Source organism: Corapipo altera, unplaced genomic scaffold, assembly GCF_003945725.1.
Source record: "Corapipo altera isolate COAL_440 unplaced genomic scaffold, ASM394572v1 0, whole genome shotgun sequence".
In the NCBI taxonomy this organism is placed as follows: Eukaryota; Metazoa; Chordata; class Aves; order Passeriformes; family Pipridae; genus Corapipo; species Corapipo altera.
Genome location: NW_020884872.1, coordinates 27,630,751 through 27,648,583, shown reverse-complemented (window position 1 = coordinate 27,648,583; position 17,833 = coordinate 27,630,751). Strand labels below are relative to the sequence as shown.

Genomic DNA, 17,833 nt, shown 5'->3' with positions numbered 1-17,833 from the left:
AACAAAATGAGTTTTCCTGGACAGAGAATATTTTTCAGCCTTTATGTAACCTCCCCTAAACAAATACTTTTAATTGAGTTAATCCTCAGTATCCTTGCAAAGCAGATCATTATCATCATCCTAGTTTTACAGCAGGAGAAATTTGAGGATTAAAGGTTAGATTAGTGCTCAAACCCTCCTGGACTTGCTTGGCAATTCTAATTCAAATCTGTAGAACTTCATTTTATGATTTAATCCTGATGTCCTTCTACCTTCAGGGCAAAAAAGCTGCTGTATTCCAAGAAATAATGGTTGCCACAGTATGGAAAATACAATATAAAACTGTACTGGGCCTCTAATTCATTAGAATAATTCCCTTTTCATTATAAACTGTATTATTTAATGCAATTGAGAAATTTGACTGTGTCCAAATGAAAATACATTTGAGGTTCACAGTCTTGAAGTAGAAGCTGCTACAGAGCTTTGTTCCTCTGATGTTTAGTATTGTAACTGCTGTCAAACTAAATTTATTTGTAGACAGTTTATAAACCTTTATTTCTCAAAGAGTCCTTCTTCTTTGGTAGTTGTCTTTTCTTCATACTGGGACACCATAAACACTTCACTTTCTGTCCCCATATTGCTAGCATGAACTAGTTTAGTTTCATAATCTCATGCTCAAAACAACTATTCAAATTATAAGCCTTTTGGTAATCAAGTTTGGGACTGTGTATTTCATCTGGGAAACCTTTTAGGCATTCACTGGATGTTAGTAGAGGACCAACAGTTCAATGTAGTAGGAGTTATTCTTGTTTTGAGTTCAAATTCTGAGGATAATAATAATAGAATTAAACACTGCAAACCAGACAGAAACAAGAAATATCAGCTCTACAGTAACTTCTTAAATCCCTTTATCTAAATTAGAATCAGACTTTCAGAAATGGGTTTTATAGAAATATGCAGGGGTCCACTACATACAGTACAGCTATTGTATACTGAGTACTTATTATGGATATCCTTGCTTCAGATGTAATGTTCTAACCTTTTAGGGAAAATACTTACTCAAGACCTTACAACTCATCTAAGGCTTTATAGTACTTCTGTATTTGCTGGCTTTAGGCCAATAGGAATGCACTACAAGTAGGATCCAAAGGTTAACAAAAAACTTTTCACCTTCACCACCCTTTCTGACAGTGATCATCAACTTCAAAATCAAGGAATTTCTATGTGAGTCAGAAAACAAGAACCAGACACTTTTGTGACTTGTTAGTCAATTTCCCTGTAAAGGATGTTCTTGGTGTAAAATGTGGCTCCTGCAATATTAGAACCTGTTAATTTTGCCAATTTTATTTTCAGCAGGGGAAAAAGAAAGACATTTCAGGCCAGATCTCCATGCTTAAGTCTCTACACCTTGATTCCTGTCAAATGTGTCTTCGATGAGAAACACTGTCCTTCACCCAGGCAGATCAAGCTCTCTTACCAGACTTCATCCCCCATGCACCAGTACAGAAACAGAAGTGGCTCAGAAAGGGGGAGGACAGGCAGCAAAATGTAGCCCAGCCCAGAGATCTAGGGGAACGGTCAGATGCATAGGGGAACAGTAAAAATGAAGCTGAACTATACTTCCTTGAAGTCATCTACTTGTAATGGGATATTTTGACAGTCTGGTGTTTTGTTTGGAATTTTTTGATAACTTGTCTTGGTTTTGTCTAATATAAGGTAGAAGAATTAAAAATTCCGTACGAGCAGAAATTCTGATTTCTCAACCCAGGGGGTTCTACTGTTGCATTACTTACACATAAAGCCAAACAACTGTTACCAAAACACAGCCAGAAATCAAACTGCTCTCAGTAATTTCTAATTCTGTCTTGGATAAAATCAATACCTAATAGGCTGCAAACCAAGATGAAGGTAAAAAGCAAGAAAGACTCAGTTCCCATCCCTTATACCCACCACTTACCACACTGCATCTCTAATTGGCTGAAAAGTGTGAGCTGTATAACAAGAGCCCTCATCCACCAGCAGGATGCTTATCTGGTAATTAAAAGGTTGTTCCATCGTTCTTGTATCAGAAAACTTCTTGTATATAATTCATAGAAATTGATGGAAATATCATTTTGGACAACAGAACCTGTAGCAACAAGGCGAGTGGTATAGGAATGTGGGGGGAGAGAGGACTTGTAAGAACATATGTTTTAGCCAGACACATAATTAAATAATGCCAAGGAAGACTCAGTTAGTAAAATAGCCAAGAGCCGCTCAAGTTTTGGGGCGTGTGTGACTGTTAGCAGAATGTATGAGTGACCAACCCTCAAGCAAAAAGAGTAATTCACAAGGGAACACAGCCAGTGGTATTCTACTACAAAAATAACCTTTTGGAAATATGGCTTTGGATTTCCTTGTGCAGTGTCCTGGGTCTCAGCCTTCATGAAACTCTGTGAAGAACATCTGGAAGATCTGTTTTCCCTAAACATGCATTACCTGCATAGCTAAGGATAGGCAGCTCATAACCTACCACAAAAAAACCCCCAAAAACCAAAACAACAAAAAAAACCCAAAAAGACCAATAAGATCACATTTCTATTTATTAATGTACTAAATTCATAGCAGGATTGGGGCATAAACCCATCATAGTCAGCTGGAGCCTTTCTTTTAATCCTTGTGAGCTGATCTAGAGTTCATGGGTGAAGAACTGCAAACACAGCAAGAAACTGGGTCAGCAGAACAGCATACTGACTATGACTAAATAAACACATGCTTTTCAGGTGTCAAAATACTTGTTTCTTACGTTTTGAACTTTTAGCAAAATGGGAGTTCTTTCAAAATTATCTGGAATCACTCATCCCATATTACAGTAGTAATAGAGCTGTCATTTCTCCTCATGAAGTAAAATGTTACTGTAGGGACTGGTAAATTTGCTCCTGCCTCTGTTAGTGAGGATCCATCAATCACACTGCAAAGCCCAAAACAATTCTAACTTAAGAAATTGGGAATAGGAAGCAGAGGCAGGATCCATTTACTATTCACTCAAGTTCTTTGTCTGTTCTTATTCCTCATGTTGCTTCAGGAAACTCTTCAGAAGTTTCTTTTAGGTAAGAGCAATTAACTTCAGGTATGCTACTTCTTTTGTATACTGTATGGGATTTAGTAGCTCTGTTCAAGGCCAGGGAAAAGCATGTGTGAGATAAATATGACAACTGGTCTATTTTTCCTGCAATGACAAACCCAGTTAAAAGCAACAGTGATGTCTTAAACCAATGTGCATTGAAGATGCAGTAGCATTGTTAGTATTTGCTTTCATGTGCATAACCAATCCCTTTGAAGTTGAGCAGCCATGCCGTTCACAATAAAGTATGGGCAAAGAAAAGTTTCTCTCCATTTCCTCTAACAAAATAGCAGTCCTCACTTTATAATCCCTTCAGCTTTCATCTCTCACTTTGTGAACTTTATATGAGAGCACATGTTTCATGAGGACTTACTTAAAAAGAGTACTTTAAAAGAACTATCTGAATAGTATGCTATAACCGTGAAAATAACGTAATATTTCTCAGACACTGGTATAGGCTCTGTTGTTTCTGCTTTCCTTGCTCTTCTACTGTGGAACAACTTCGCTAGTATTATTTTGGTAACAGCTGTTTTCTTCTCATCTCTACTTCTTGGGATGCTCATTAAAATACATAATGGCCTGATAGCTACATTCAGCCCCATGCATTTGTAAAGTCTAAATTAGGTCCACCAGATAGCTTATAGTTTCATTTCTATGGAAGAAAAGAAGCACTGGAAGTAATTGAAAAAAACCCTAAACCAACACATCCAGAGAAGAATATTGCTAGGGAAGAAAAGTAATGTTGCTTGATCCAGTTGGAAGTTATCAGCAAACACTCCTGTCCCTTTTTCTGAAAAAGCAGACTCAGAAACAGGTCCAGAGCAGAACTTTCCCCACTTTTCTTTTCTGGTCCTCTGCCTGTACATCTGTTCTCCTCATGCTCAGGATATGGCATCTTATATGAACCTCCTGGCTCACATGCCTCATGGGCAGTAAGGCTGGGCCTAAGGGTAAACCTCTGGCATTTTTAGCTTGCACAAGAGGCATATTGCATGTTTCTTGACATAACTTGCCAAAAATTTTTTATGCTGTCCTTGTCTTAATCCAAGCTAGATACTTTGGATCAGGAATGCCACCTAGTCTACAAAAGATCAGAAGTCCTGAACTCTGACTTCTTGAGGCATGTTCACGTTATGTTTCCTTGAACTGCTATCACTAAACTATGCTTAAAAGATAAAAAATGTCTTCTAGATTTGTAAAAAACAAAACAATCCAGAATAACCCAAACCTCTTCCATTATCAACACTCTGCTTGTCCCAGCCCCAGGACCTCACCTGCACAGGGCACATACCTGCTACAATCTGCAGCAGCAGTGCAGGATGCAGCCAGTACACCATGTCCATCAGTACTCCAGGACTGAAGGTGTAAAAAACCTACTATTTAGAAGGTGGACTAGCAAAATATTTTAATCAAGAAGCTCAGTTGCACTCAGACAACTGTCTGGGAGCAAGGTAATTTACAGCAGCTGACACAGCCTGGAGTCAGCACTGGTAGCAATTTTCCCCTCTGGCTGCTTCCATAAAATCAAGGCAGCTGTGATGCCTATTGCCTGCCATCCTGATTCCCTCAGGGTTTCTGGAGTCTTCTCACAAGCATATAAGGAGTTGTTGCTATAGTAATTATCCCTTATCTATCAGCATCCTGTAATCAAGAGGGTATTTGATATGTATTTGTCTATGTACAGACACAGGCCACCAAAAGAAATTGGTTTTCTTATTTCAGTTATCATACAGATGACTATAGGCACATGGAGGAGGTTGTTCAGTTTAATTTGTGAGGTTCATATGTTCACAAAAAAGCTGAGCCCAAGCAGAAGGGTTCTTAACTTTACCATAGTTCTTCAGTGGAAGATCACATCCCAGCAACTAAACCTGGCAGCAGCAATATGTGCACCAACAGATGAGGTGGGCTTCTCTCCAAATGCACAGAAAAAAATAAGAAAACAAAATGCCAAAACCAAGTAAGCGACTATTAGGAAAAAACAGCAATTCTACCCATCTGTTATGGTACATGCCCATCTTCTAGCTGTTTGTTTCTATTTCCTTGGTGTTTTTCATAATTCCTTGTCTCTCCCCCTTCTTTACAATGGACCTCGTTCTTTACTTTTATAATTTTTAAGGATCCAGCAATCACACAAGCAATGATTCCTCCTGTGATTTGTCATAACCTACTATGCCAGTTTTCTGGTGTCTAATCTGCCTCCAGCTTAAAAAACCATATTGTATTACTGCATTATAGTTAGTTCCCTGTCAGTTTAATATATTCAGTTAATATTTCCATCAAACTTAGTAAGTATTTACTTAGCATATTTATAGAAAAAAGAAATAACAGAGCATGCACTTCTAAGTTGCCTTGGTTATCAAGGCATGAAGATCAGGGGGCAGACTATACTAAACTTTCACAAAAATGCTGTAATTTCTTTGAAGTGCACTCTCCAGAGTAACTCACTGGTGTAAGAAAGTAGAATCTAAATATTAAAAACAAGGAAGGATAACTATATGAAGTAGACTTTGGTAAATTTTGAGGTGCAGCAGATAAAACCATGCTATTCTGATGAAACAATCAAATTGTACACTTGCCAACCCAGAAAGATCAAGACACCAGGAGAGCTAGAAGAGAAGTCCAACCAAACCACAAATGTTAGTGCACTGCTGATGCCGATTGATGTAGTTCCACAGTAAGACACTGCTTAACGACTGCTGCAGGTGCAGTTACCTGCAGAAGAAGATGGTGGATGTGATTTTAGTTAAAAACTAGCTCCCTCCTTGTCTAGCTGTTCTTATCATAGAATCACAGAATGGTTTGGGTTGGAAGGGATCTTTAAAGGTCATCTAGTCCAACTCCCCTGCAATGAGCAGGGCCATCTTCAACTCAATCAAGTTGCTCACAGGCCCATCCAATCTGACCTTGAATGTTTCAAGGGATGGGGCATCTACCATCTCTCTGGGCAACCCATTCCAGTGTTCCACCACTCATTGTAAAAAATTTCTTCCTTATATCTAGTCAAAATCTACCCTCTTTTAGATTAAAGCCATTACTCCTTGTCCTACTGCTACAGGCCCTACTAAAAAGCCTGTCCCATCTTTCTTGTAAGGCCACTTTAAATACTGAAAGGCCACAATAAGGCCTCCCCAGAGCCTTCTCTTTTCCAGGCTGAACAACCCTGACTCTCTCAGCCTTTTCTCAGAGGTGCTCAAGCCCTTTGACCTCTTCGTGGTCCTCCTCTGGATTTGCTCCAACAGGTCCACATCCTTCTTACATCCTTCTTATGTTGGAGGTCCCAGATCTGGATGCATTACTTCCAAGTTGGGTTTCACCAGAGCACAGTAGAGGGGGAGAATCACAGGTTCATGCTGCAGCCAAGACAGCAAGTCAAATTAATCATCCTGAGACATGTCTTTCAGCCAGATCACAACAGGCAAGCTAATAATGCAGATAAACAGACCAAAATATCAGTATTAAGTTTGACCTGTCGGTAGAATTATGCCCTTAAGAACTGCTCAAGTGAAACACAGCTGGTTTCTATGCATAAAACGATAAAAGATCCCTCCATCAAAGGCATGTTGTTAGACCAAGGCAGCGCAATTTCAGGAATAAACCTGAAAGTGAGTTGCCTCCAAGGCTCCCTGTTAGAAAGGTAGTGTCACATCTCCTATAGCTGTCACTGCTAAAGAATAGTGAGTACAGCAAGATATTCCCTGTACTCCACAGAATATAGTTCATGGATGTCAACCTCCTACTGAGGTACAGGTTTGAATGGAGTGAGACAAGAATGTCCTCTCTTGTTACAGACAGTGAAGTTGACTGAGCATTTTAATAGGTGGAATACAGTGATCATGTTTTGTTGTTGTTTTTTAAATGAAAAAAACCCAATAAAACCAAAGTTGATGGATTTGAAAAGCATCAATTAGTTGCTCTGTTCATGCATCCCAGCATTCTGTTTATCTCCTAGTGTAGCTCATTGTTCTGAGTTTTCTGAGAGGTGTTACTTGCTTATTATGACATACAGTAATTATCCCCTCAACACTGCCTGCCAGGACATGGTGTAATACATAGGATGAGCTGCACGATTACTGGCTGCCAGGAGCCTACACAATGGCAATCCAACTTTTATCATTCCACTAATGTGTAACTAGCTTTATTGTCGGCATGGACTCAAGGTGACTCCCTGGGATGAAAACAATGACTAGCACCTCCATTGGCCCAACTCCGGCCACTGCATAGTTGAAAGACTACCAAAAGTAGCAGAATGCCTCACATTTAACATATGTAAGCAGACTTGTAGTGGTTGAATTATATGGTATCATCCCAGACTGAATGACAAGTTACATTTTCCCTTTGTTAAGTTGGTTTTCATTTTAATGAATAATTTATTAATAAGTCTGTTCTTTTCTCTTATGAGAATGGATTCCTTGAATGGGTGGCACAGCCATTTAGCTGAAGTTTACCAGCATTTCAAGTACAGCATCAAATCATTGGAGCGTGACCTCCTTAAAGAGGTCCTGACTACCATAAGAAATCTACTGCCAAATATAGAGCAGTATGGTGAATATTTTCTCCCAGGGAATCCTAGTGCACCTGCTCAGCTACATATGTTCATTTTAGAATAAAGCTGGCTTTACAGTATTTGCCACTTTTCTGTAGTTTACTGATAGCTACTTGTCAGACTAGCTGTCCATTTCCATTTGAGATTTCACTGAAATTGTGGGCAGAACTGACAGGCACCTTCCCTCTTTTGTTCCACTAGCAGTTCAGTGTCATTCCTTTAAGGCAATATGGAAACACCAGCACTCGTAAACAAATGAAAACAAATGTTTTATTTACAGGAAAAAATCTGTACACTGTGCATACATAAAAATATACAAAATCATAATAGAAAATATAAAAAGTGTTAAAATGTATACAAACACTGCTTAAAAATGTGACTCCTGTAAAATCTTAAGCCTTGTTATTAGAGTACACATTCATTTAAAAAAATCATCATATAAAATAATTCTCAAAGCTATTAAAAAAGTACACAGTCTATATTTGAATAGTTCAATGACTACATATTATAAGAGTGATGAGATGATATAAAGAAAAGTAAGGCTTTTACACACAACTCTTATTTCAAGAACAAAATTCTGAATCTGATCACTAAGCCAGAGAGAAGACATCTGCAGTGTCAAAATTCATTCAATGATGCAGGTATGCCCAGACATGGGCTACATTAAATTTCAAACAATTAAATCAGATATCTGCTTTGTGCTGGGAAAGATTCAGATACTTTCTAGTGACAGGCTTCTGAATTACCTACTTCAAAGAACAATTTCATTTATTCAATACACATCAACTTTAGAGAGCATGAAGGGAAAAACAGTAGCCATTTATTTTTGCAGTCAATTCATTTAACATTCCTTTCATGGTACATTTGTGTCACTGTCTGAATGGCATTTTCCATCCTTAAAAACTGCTGAAGAAAAAGGACATTAAAACCCCCACTATGGATTGGTCTACACGTGTGTTTAAATTTCTGTTTAATTAAATCAGTCTCTAAAATGACTGTATTCAGTCTGTGCAACAGAGTGTGAATGTAGACACTTGTCTTCATTTAAGAAAAAAACTGTCTTGGTTTTCCTGACATTGGCAACTTACAGCAAAAAATTCAGAATTTGGATCTCTTCACCAAAGAAAGTGTCCTGACTAAAGACAAGCAATGCTTAACTTAAATTTGTACAGTAAGAATGTAGATTAGAGTGTTTATATCACCCCCCTTCCTCTCCAAAGGTACATTATTTCTTATAAAATGTTAATGTCAGTGAATTTACCAGAGTTTCCATGGCATAAAACTGCACAGCAAGGTAAAAAAAGATGTAGTAGTTTAATCCAAGGAATGACTGACTGAACTGTGAGTTTATGCTGTAGTAACCTTTAGAACTATAGAGAAATAGAACAATTTAATGTTTTTTTCTAGCAAAAAGATTTTGGCCCAAAATGAAGCAAAAGATTTTTTTTTTCTTGAATAAACAGAAGAATACCTTGATTTACCATCCAAAGGCTGAATGCATAAAATGACAGAGCACCACAAGTCAGAAAAGCTATAGAATTCACAGTGGGGAAAAAGGAGCATAATGAAATTCAGCATAAACTCAGCACATTTCCTTAAGCTGCTGCTGTGTTTCTGGTTTGTTTCAGCTAACTTCAGCTGTTGTCCAGAGCACCAGGGCACAGCAATGAGGCTCCACAGTGTTTGAAGGCAACTTGTTCCTACTTGTCAGTAAAACTCCATACATTTAAAACCTGCAACAGGTGTGAAGGGAGCTGAGGGGTCCAATAGCAGAGGCAATTGCTTGGCTGATGATGCACCTCACAATCTGGGTTTGTGCAAACCTCTCTTGTTTACAGTGCTGTTCTGCTCTGTTAGTGTGTGACAACCACGCTGGAGAGCTACAAAGCCATGCCTGTATATTTTCCCCGAAAAGCCCCATGATCTTGGTGAGAAAATGCACTTCCTCTAACATTCCTGCATTTATTATATAGATATAAAAGCAGCACTTCTATTATTTTTAAAAGATACACAGTTCAGTATTGTTGCACGCTCATTGTTTTTAATGTACTGAACACAATTCTTTGTAAAGATCTCTCTGCCCTCACAAGGGATGGGGACATGCCCATTAATGCAGAAATACTTGGTGGGCTCTTATAAAAGCAATGATGCCACTGTGACAGAGCATAAGCAGTGGTGGGGGGAGCATCTCCACAGGTCCTTTATGTTTCCCCTTTATTTCTGCCCTTCCCCCCTTGCAGCAAGTGGAGGTGAGCCCTCAGTTAGCAGTTCAAACACAAATTTTTTTGCAGGCATTACAATTTCTCTGGGATATAGTCTTTCAAACATTAAGTAAAAAATGCTGACATCCTCTTCTTTTTGTCGGAAAACTCTCTCTACTGTCTTAACAGCAATAACTTGTGAACTTGCACTTGTGCCAAAAACCAGAGGACAAGAGAAGGTAGGAGAGAAAATGCTCTTTAAGCAACTACAAGGTGTTTGACTAGGTAGACCAGTGAAACATCACAGTGGAAACCAGTGTTGGGAAGCCCCACGAGGGATGCTTATTTTTTAAGGATGGCACCCCAAGTTGGTCTTCCTCCTCTGTGAGCAAGCATTTGCAGCACAGCTCTGTGGCATGTTCTGAGGTGATGGTGCTACAGCACCCACATTTGCACTTGTGGAAGGAGGACTGACTGCCATACAATAAGGATACGGCAAAGAAAAGATTTTGGCTGTGAGGGCTTGAATGTGCGGTCCAGTAAATTAAAAATATATAGTTCATCTTGTAACATCTCACACCTGGTTCTGCATTGGTATATAAATGATGTAATAAGTAGGTATGCTTAGCACTTGTTAGATGAAACTTTATAATTTTTCTTGTTCTGTACAACAGCTATGTTGATTATACTGACAAATTTTTGAGGGAGTAATACTACATAATCCTGCTGTGAGTAGTTGAGCAATGCAGTTAGTATTTTTCTTTGTGAAAATCAAAGTTAAAAGTTAGTGGTTGCAGGCCAAAGTGATATTCATTTTTTTCCTTTGGAACTTGCGAATTTCCTGCTTATTGAAAAGTAGCATATTCACTAGGCTTAGAAAGCTAATCAACTCCTTTCCTTTACAAACATGTCATAGCTAACACAGTGTACAGCAGAGAGAGACTTGTTTGATTGCACTGTTCAGACTTTGAATGTTTTGCAAACAGCGTACCAAATATATGGAAAAATAGATTAGTTCTATGTAGGTTATCTATTCCCCACACATTAAGTTACAATGTTATTAACTTTAAGAATAAAAGTTGCCACCACATATAACATTAAAAAGAAATTGGTATGTAATATATCCAGAGTCTAAGGCTAATACAAGTAAAACCTATTCATTTTGGCATGTACCAAAATGACTTATGGACATAACAATCCATACAGCACAGAAGTACAGTTATTAGATCATCTGGACATAATTTTTGTCAGCAAGAATCTTAAGATCATCATAAAGCCCTAAAAGAAGGCTAAGTCCTATGTAAAACACACATTCTTTGTTTTAGAAGAAGGAAAATAATGCTTCCCAAAGAGCAGACTGAGAGAAAAAGGATTTTGTGATTATACTTACATTACAACTGAAGATGAAATAGTCATTAATGTTGTTTGCATTCTTTTGCCTTTCTGGCAAAAGTCTTTTTGTTTAAGTCAAAACACAAAAAATACTTTCCACCACAACCACTCAGCTATTCTTTTCAATGTTTCTTTGAGCTGTCTGCTTTTTTACTGAATGGATATGAGTAGGATATAGCTGTGCTTTTGTGTACACACGTTCCTGCTAAACTCACTCTAAAAGACAGAGTACAGATGTGTGGGAAAAAAAACAAAACAAAAAACTGAAAAAAACAAAACATTTACATCCTGCCACTTGGAAAATCTGAAACGGAAGTCTTGGAAAATAAGGAAAATAATGTTTTAAATATATTAGCAATCAGGCATATTTTTAGAAGTGCCTTAGAGAATATTCTCATTGTGTGTTTTGAGTGAAAATATCAAACTATCTCCATATGCAATCTGTAGTCAGGCTTTTTTGAGGCATTACAGCTTCTCTGGGGTACAGTCTTTCAAACATTAAGTAAAAAATACTGATATTGTCTTCTTTGGGTCAGAATGCTCCCTCTACTTTCTTAACAGTAATAAATTGTGATTAAGTGACTTTAATTCAGATACCAGTGAAATACGTAACAAATAATGTCTGTATTCCTGTATGCTATCTTTGTTGCAGAAAGGTGACCCCCCCTCTATGCTTGCTTTCAGTGTGATGTGTGAGGGCTGCACAGCCTCCCTTGGCTTTCTCTGGATATTCTGTATTGTGTAGACTGGGGGAAGGCAGCATGCCCATCTCACACCTTCCTGATAATCCTTTAGTTTCTCTTCCTAAATGTGTTACAAATATGTTTGTTTTTCTCTAAAGAAATGAGACATTTCTCTCTTCCCTCTGCAGACAGTGTGAGCATGGGAGTCTGGCATGAGAAGTACATCCAGTAGTTTAATGGGTTTGGCTGTGTGTACAGCCACCTCTGACTGCACTGACTTCACAGCAACCGTAAGGCCCCTGTACAGCTGGAGGCCTGTAAATGAGCCTGCATATGACCAGGCATTAAAGTCTACTCCAGTTAATGACTGCACAGCTTGGAGTAGCAATTACTTCATTCTGGGAGAGTCTGAAAATCTTACAAAGCCATGGGAAACACTGCGTTGTTCAACTGGCCGTTCTGTACATACATGAATAATAGAGGCTGTTTCACAATGTCAGGTTTGACAGTTAAATAAGTTCATTAAAAAAAATTACAGTCTAGCATATGTGGCATAAGAGACCACCGACAAATTCTGACACTCACACCAACAACGATACATGCCTAAGTATGTCCTTTGCACCTTCATGAGCTAAGCCTTTGCTTTTTTTTCTGTAACTATTTGCAAAGCAGTAATAAATACTCAGGCTCAGAAAAGAAGTATTTCTCATGCCTGCTACTTAATTACAATTTATAGACTCAAGACTAGATTGGTCTAGGATATGTTTTTTCAAGTATTCTCTTCTCGTTTATAGTACGACAGTAGTACCTTATTGCACATTGTTTCTGAAGGACTTACTTCTATAAGTGTGAGAAATTTCTTTTGGGGCACTTGACAGCTTTGAACCCTGGCAGAATGACTTTCCCCTTCCGATACAGATCATCCTGCAAACCTTTGTTCATCCTTTGCACCAAGAGCTTCTCATAGAGCAGTGGATGGTAGGCCCCTAAGGTACAAGCTGCATCATAGTAGAGTTCGTGGTAGTGACATAGGTCGGTCTGCCGGACTGAAGGGATGTATTCGTACACGTGTACTTCATTACACATGGACATCATGATGAGGATACCTGGAGCAAGAAGTGAAAACAAAAGTGAACCCCAGGTTTCATTTTCCTTGCAGAATTTTTCCTGCAGTCATCCAATCTTCTTTTTCTTTCCCACTTTCCTTTGTTGTTGCACACCTTGTTAGTACTTAACTCTGTAAAATCATTAAGAGAAGCAATAGTTCCTTTTATTAGAGGAACTTGTTCCTGATACATAAAGATTTCGATCCCTAAAGAAAGAGTAAAAAGCCTATATGGATTTGCATTTTACCATCAGCCTCCTGAGTGAGAAGACTGCTCTTTCCCACCTCCCCCCATTTACCTTATGTACTGTCCACAAAACATCCCACACAAGAATCCTTGAAACATCTCCACCTTATTACAATGTTGGTCTTTCTTAGTCTGAACTTGAATCAATTTCACTTTCCATCCACTTACTTCTCTCTAAGCAGGAACGCATGGCCAAGAAGGAAGCCTCAATACATGCAGAAGGGCATATAAAGAAACATCACCCATACAGTGGTGGCACAGAAGCCCACAGCTTCTGACAATTCTGTGAAAAGTATCATGGAGAGATGGTAAAGGTGGCGAATTTCTACTTAGAGCAGTGTTGTCACAACGAAAAAACCCCAGACCACCTCCTGCTCAGCAAGGAGAAATCCACAAAATGACAGCACATATTTATTTCCTGCCACATGTCAATGGCCAAGTATCATCAGCACTGTCAACTGTGGTCTTATAGCTTTGAAACAAGAGAAATCTTACTATTACAGCTGCACATTTTCAAAGGGACTAATACCAGATACTGATCAACAGCACTGCCTAAACTGCAATACTTTCACATCAATCACAGCTTCTGGAAGCCTTTTCTGTTTCACGTAGCCATGTGAAAGGAAAATAACATAAAGTAAGTCTTGGACACCATTTATTTTTTTAAAGACTTCACTTAAAAAATAAATTTGTGTAGAAAATGTATTGAAACACTTGTTGCTCTACTGGTATCCCTATCTGCTGAATATGAGTATCAGCTCTCAGAGGAGGTAGCTGTATAATTCTGCTCACTTGGCACTTACAGAAGAGAACTGATGTAACTCTTGTTACATCAGAGGTGTTTTGGGTAGATCACAGAATATGCTGAGTTGGAAGGGACCCACAAGGATCATCGAGTCCAACTCTCAGCCCTGCACAGGACCACGCCCAAGAGTCACATAATGTGCCTGAGAGTATCATCCAAACACTTCCTGAATTCTCTCAGGCTTGGTGCTGTGACCACTTCCTGGGGGAGCCTGTTTCAGTGCCCAACCACCCTCTGGGAGAAGAACCTTTTTCCAATATCCAGCCTAAAGCTCCCCTGACACAACTTCAAGCCATTCCCTTGGATCCTACCACTGGTCACCACAGAGAAGAGATCAGTGCCTGCCCCTCCTCTTCCCTTCATGAGGAAGTTGTAAACTGCAATGAGGTCTCCCCTCAGTTTCCTCTTCTCCAGGCTGAACAGACCAAGTGGCCTCAGCCACTCCTCATATGACTTCCCCTCAAGGCCCTTCATATCTTCACTGCCCTCCTCTGGACACTCTCTAATAGCTTAATATCTTTCTTATATTGTGGTGCCTAAAACTGCCACAATATTCAAGGTGAGGCTGCACCGGTGAAGAGCAGAGTAGGGCAATCACCTCCCTCTAACAGTTGGCAGTGCTTTGCCTGATGCTCACCAGGACAGGGTTGGCCCTCCTGGCTGCCAGGGCACTGCTGACTCATATTCAACTTGCCATCAACCAGGACCCCCAGGTCCCTTTCTGTGGCACTGCTTTCCAGCATCTCATACCCCAGTCTGTATGTAATCCAGGGTTGCCCCATCCCAGGTGTAGAACCTGGCACTTTCCTTTGTTGAACTTCATCTGGTTGGTGATTGCCCAGTCCTCTAATTTCTCGAGGTCTCTCTCCAGGGCCTCCCTCCCTTTGAGGGAGTCAACAGCTCCTCCCAGTTTTGTGTCATCTGCAAACTTGCTTAGTATCCCTTCCAGTCCTGCATCCAAGTCATTTATGAAGATGTTGAAGAGCACAGGACCCAAGATGGAGCCCTGTGTTACCCCACTAGTGACTGGTCACCAGTCTGACATTACCCCATTCACTGTTACCCTCTGTGCTTGACCTGTGAGCCAATTGCTCACCCACTGCATGATGTGTTTATCTCAGAAGTGAAATGAATTAAAAAAAATCATTCTGGTTCACTAATTAAGCAGAGTCATTTTCTGAAGTTTAGTCTGCAGTTTGGGAACACAGAGATTTCAATGGCTTCCTAATGAAAAGAACCCTATGTTCTCCCTGCTGTGTATCATTAGATTATCAAAATTGATTTTTTCCCTGCCTGATGTGTGAAGTAACCGTAAACCAATTACTTCTGTGATTAAATCTTTTTTTATCATAAACTAAAGGTTCTGAAAATCTTTTATAGTGTTCTACAGCTTTACCCTTTACAGAATCTATGGTCTTAGAAGAGCTAAGTGTATCAATTTTAAAGAATTTAACAAATTTAAGTGAACTTCAGTCTTAAGCAGCAAGAAACACATATTCATGGTAAAAAATATTTAACCCCTATTTGAGAAAAAGATACAAGCTTAAGAAACCATGTTTCCTTGCCCTGAAGGTGTTATAGAGATGCTATGAATTGTAGCCTGCCAAGCACCTATGTCTTGAATTGTTTTTTTTTGTTGTTTCAGTTTTACAAATGCTTTCGTCAGCTTTTCCACTGCCAATCTCCTTCCTCCACTAATGGAGAGCCCACCTGCCACTCCAAGGTAACTGTCATCCAGCTGAATCAAAGGATGGATGGCGGAAATGTGTGCAATAATGAACCATATCCAGAAAGAGACAGTAAAGTGACTTCTCTCCTGCACTCAGAGCCAAGCCTGGAGCCAATTTCAAAAGCTATACCACCACAGTCTTAGGAAAATTGGCTCTGATGGAAGGTACAAGCCTTAACCAAAGTGTGTTTTATTTCACTGCCACATCACTAAGCTTACTTTAAAAGTAATAAAGGAAGTTGCCATTTGTGGGATTGGAAAACTGTCAAGAACAAAAATTGTGACTCTTTCACAATCTCCTTAATAAGAGTAAAGATAGACACATAACTGCCAGGTATGGTTCCATAATGACAAAATTTTAAACAGTATCATTGGCTTTCCTGTAAATTAATTAAAGGAGGACTTACAAGTGGTAGCGTTTTAGTTTTTAATGATCTTTGGTTCAGCGCCCTCCAGAATCAATCTAAAAGACACGTTGGGCTGTCTAGTTTAGCTCCTTACCTTTCCTGCCTTCTTCCATCTAGTGCATGTCTTGAGATTTCAGATTACATTGCTCATAAATAACTGTAACTTCTGACAGTCCACTCACATTTTCACTAAAGCTGGACAGTGATGTTTGGCAGGAGGAAAGACAGTGACTTGACAAGCTAGTTTCTGAGTGGTAACAGCTAACTTACAGCACATTCTTGTGTTGAAGTCTAGGGTCAGCAAACTCAAAGATGAGCTACAACAACATGTAGAGATTACCACATTCAGCAGTGTCCCTGTGCTGGAGGCTTATCCGTCCTGGTGGAAACAAGAACACTCCTGATACTTCCAGACCTCATGCACACATTAAATGCTCAAACCCTACTCTGGGGAAAAATGGTGGTCAGCCCCAGACACTTTTTCCTTTAGCCCCTCTAACACCAATGACCTCCAGCCAAGGAGACCAAGGGTGGTTGTGGTACAGCCAACCATCCAAACCAGCCATCTTCTTTGTGTGAATACAGTCCTCTCTACAAACAGGAAAGAAATGGGTTAATTTCTGTCTCATGCCTTGAAGGATGTGAATCCCCCTCCACATAGGACAGTCTTAGTGTTGTAGAGCTATTACTGCAAACTCAGTTCACAAAAACCCCACTAATTGAGCATCTTTAAAAGAATAGCACCAGTTTAGACATTAGGACATTTACATTAGTCCATGTACTAGGATATATTCAGTTTTTATTCTATTTTCTTTCTAATGTGATGTCTAGCTTGTTTTTCTTAATTCCCTAAAACAGGGTTGGCAACAGAGCTCCCCAGACTACAGGTCTCACATTCCATCCCATGTTTTTTCATACCACTCTTAAACTCAGTTTCTCTCTGCTTGGTTTTAACAACATCACAGTGATTTACTGACACCTGTATCCAGCAGGTATAAGTGTGCCAAGCTGTCTATATTTTCATCTACCTCACAACTCATTTTTCCCATCTTCCCTTCTCTCCTAAAGGTCACCTTCAGTGATCTCAAGAATTTTTTTAAATTGCCAATAGCTTTTTGGCACTTAAATAACCCCCAAATTTTTTTTTTACATTATGTTCGAACTTTTATGTGTTGGATGCAGTCTAAAAGATAAAGAAGAGGTATGTGCCTGACTGCTTACTGACTTAATCTTGGTTCTGTTAACCCGTTTTGCTTGGCCATCTATTCTTGAGAAGTCCTATGTTGCTTTCTATTTGTTATCTGTACACATCTCTTTCTGTACTATTGCTTCCTAGGTTTCTCTTCTGAGGCTGAATTTCTTAGCATTTTCTCCCACAGGTATTAACCTGTAGTGTCCAAGTGTGCCTTGTTTTATTTCCTTTCCCTGTACTGCCCATGGAGTACACATCTATATACTTTCTTTTGTCTGTGTACTTTCACATCAATTTAACCTCATCTAGGAGTTTGTTTCATATCTCAACACTCCTTCAGGATTATCAGTATGAATGAGAACAGCATTGTTTGATAGCCTGTAGGGTGAACAATTTCCATATTTCCATTTCCACTTCAATATTTGCCTTTGTTAACAGTCCTTA

At 39.2% G+C, this 17,833-nt stretch overlaps 2 protein-coding genes across 3 annotated transcripts in view; one reads left to right on the top strand and one right to left on the bottom strand.

Annotated features, from left to right (window-relative positions):
* The window catches only part of LOC113946044 (pinopsin-like), a 74,480-nt gene extending 56,849 nt beyond the window's left edge, over positions 1-17,631 (top strand). Inside the window, exon 4 of the mRNA XM_027640894.1 lies at positions 15,707-17,631. Coding sequence (XP_027496695.1) covers positions 15,707-15,934 — 228 coding nt within the window. The 3' untranslated portion in view covers positions 15,935-17,631. The remainder of the gene's footprint in view (positions 1-15,706) is intronic.
* The window catches only part of ST6GAL2 (ST6 beta-galactoside alpha-2,6-sialyltransferase 2), a 175,555-nt gene continuing 165,608 nt past the window's right edge, over positions 7,887-17,833 (bottom strand). For both annotated transcript variants that reach the window (XM_027640882.1, XM_027640879.1), the window contains exon 6: positions 7,887-13,010. In XM_027640882.1, coding sequence (XP_027496683.1) covers positions 12,745-13,010 — 266 coding nt within the window. In that variant the 3' untranslated portion in view covers positions 7,887-12,744. The remainder of the gene's footprint in view (positions 13,011-17,833) is intronic.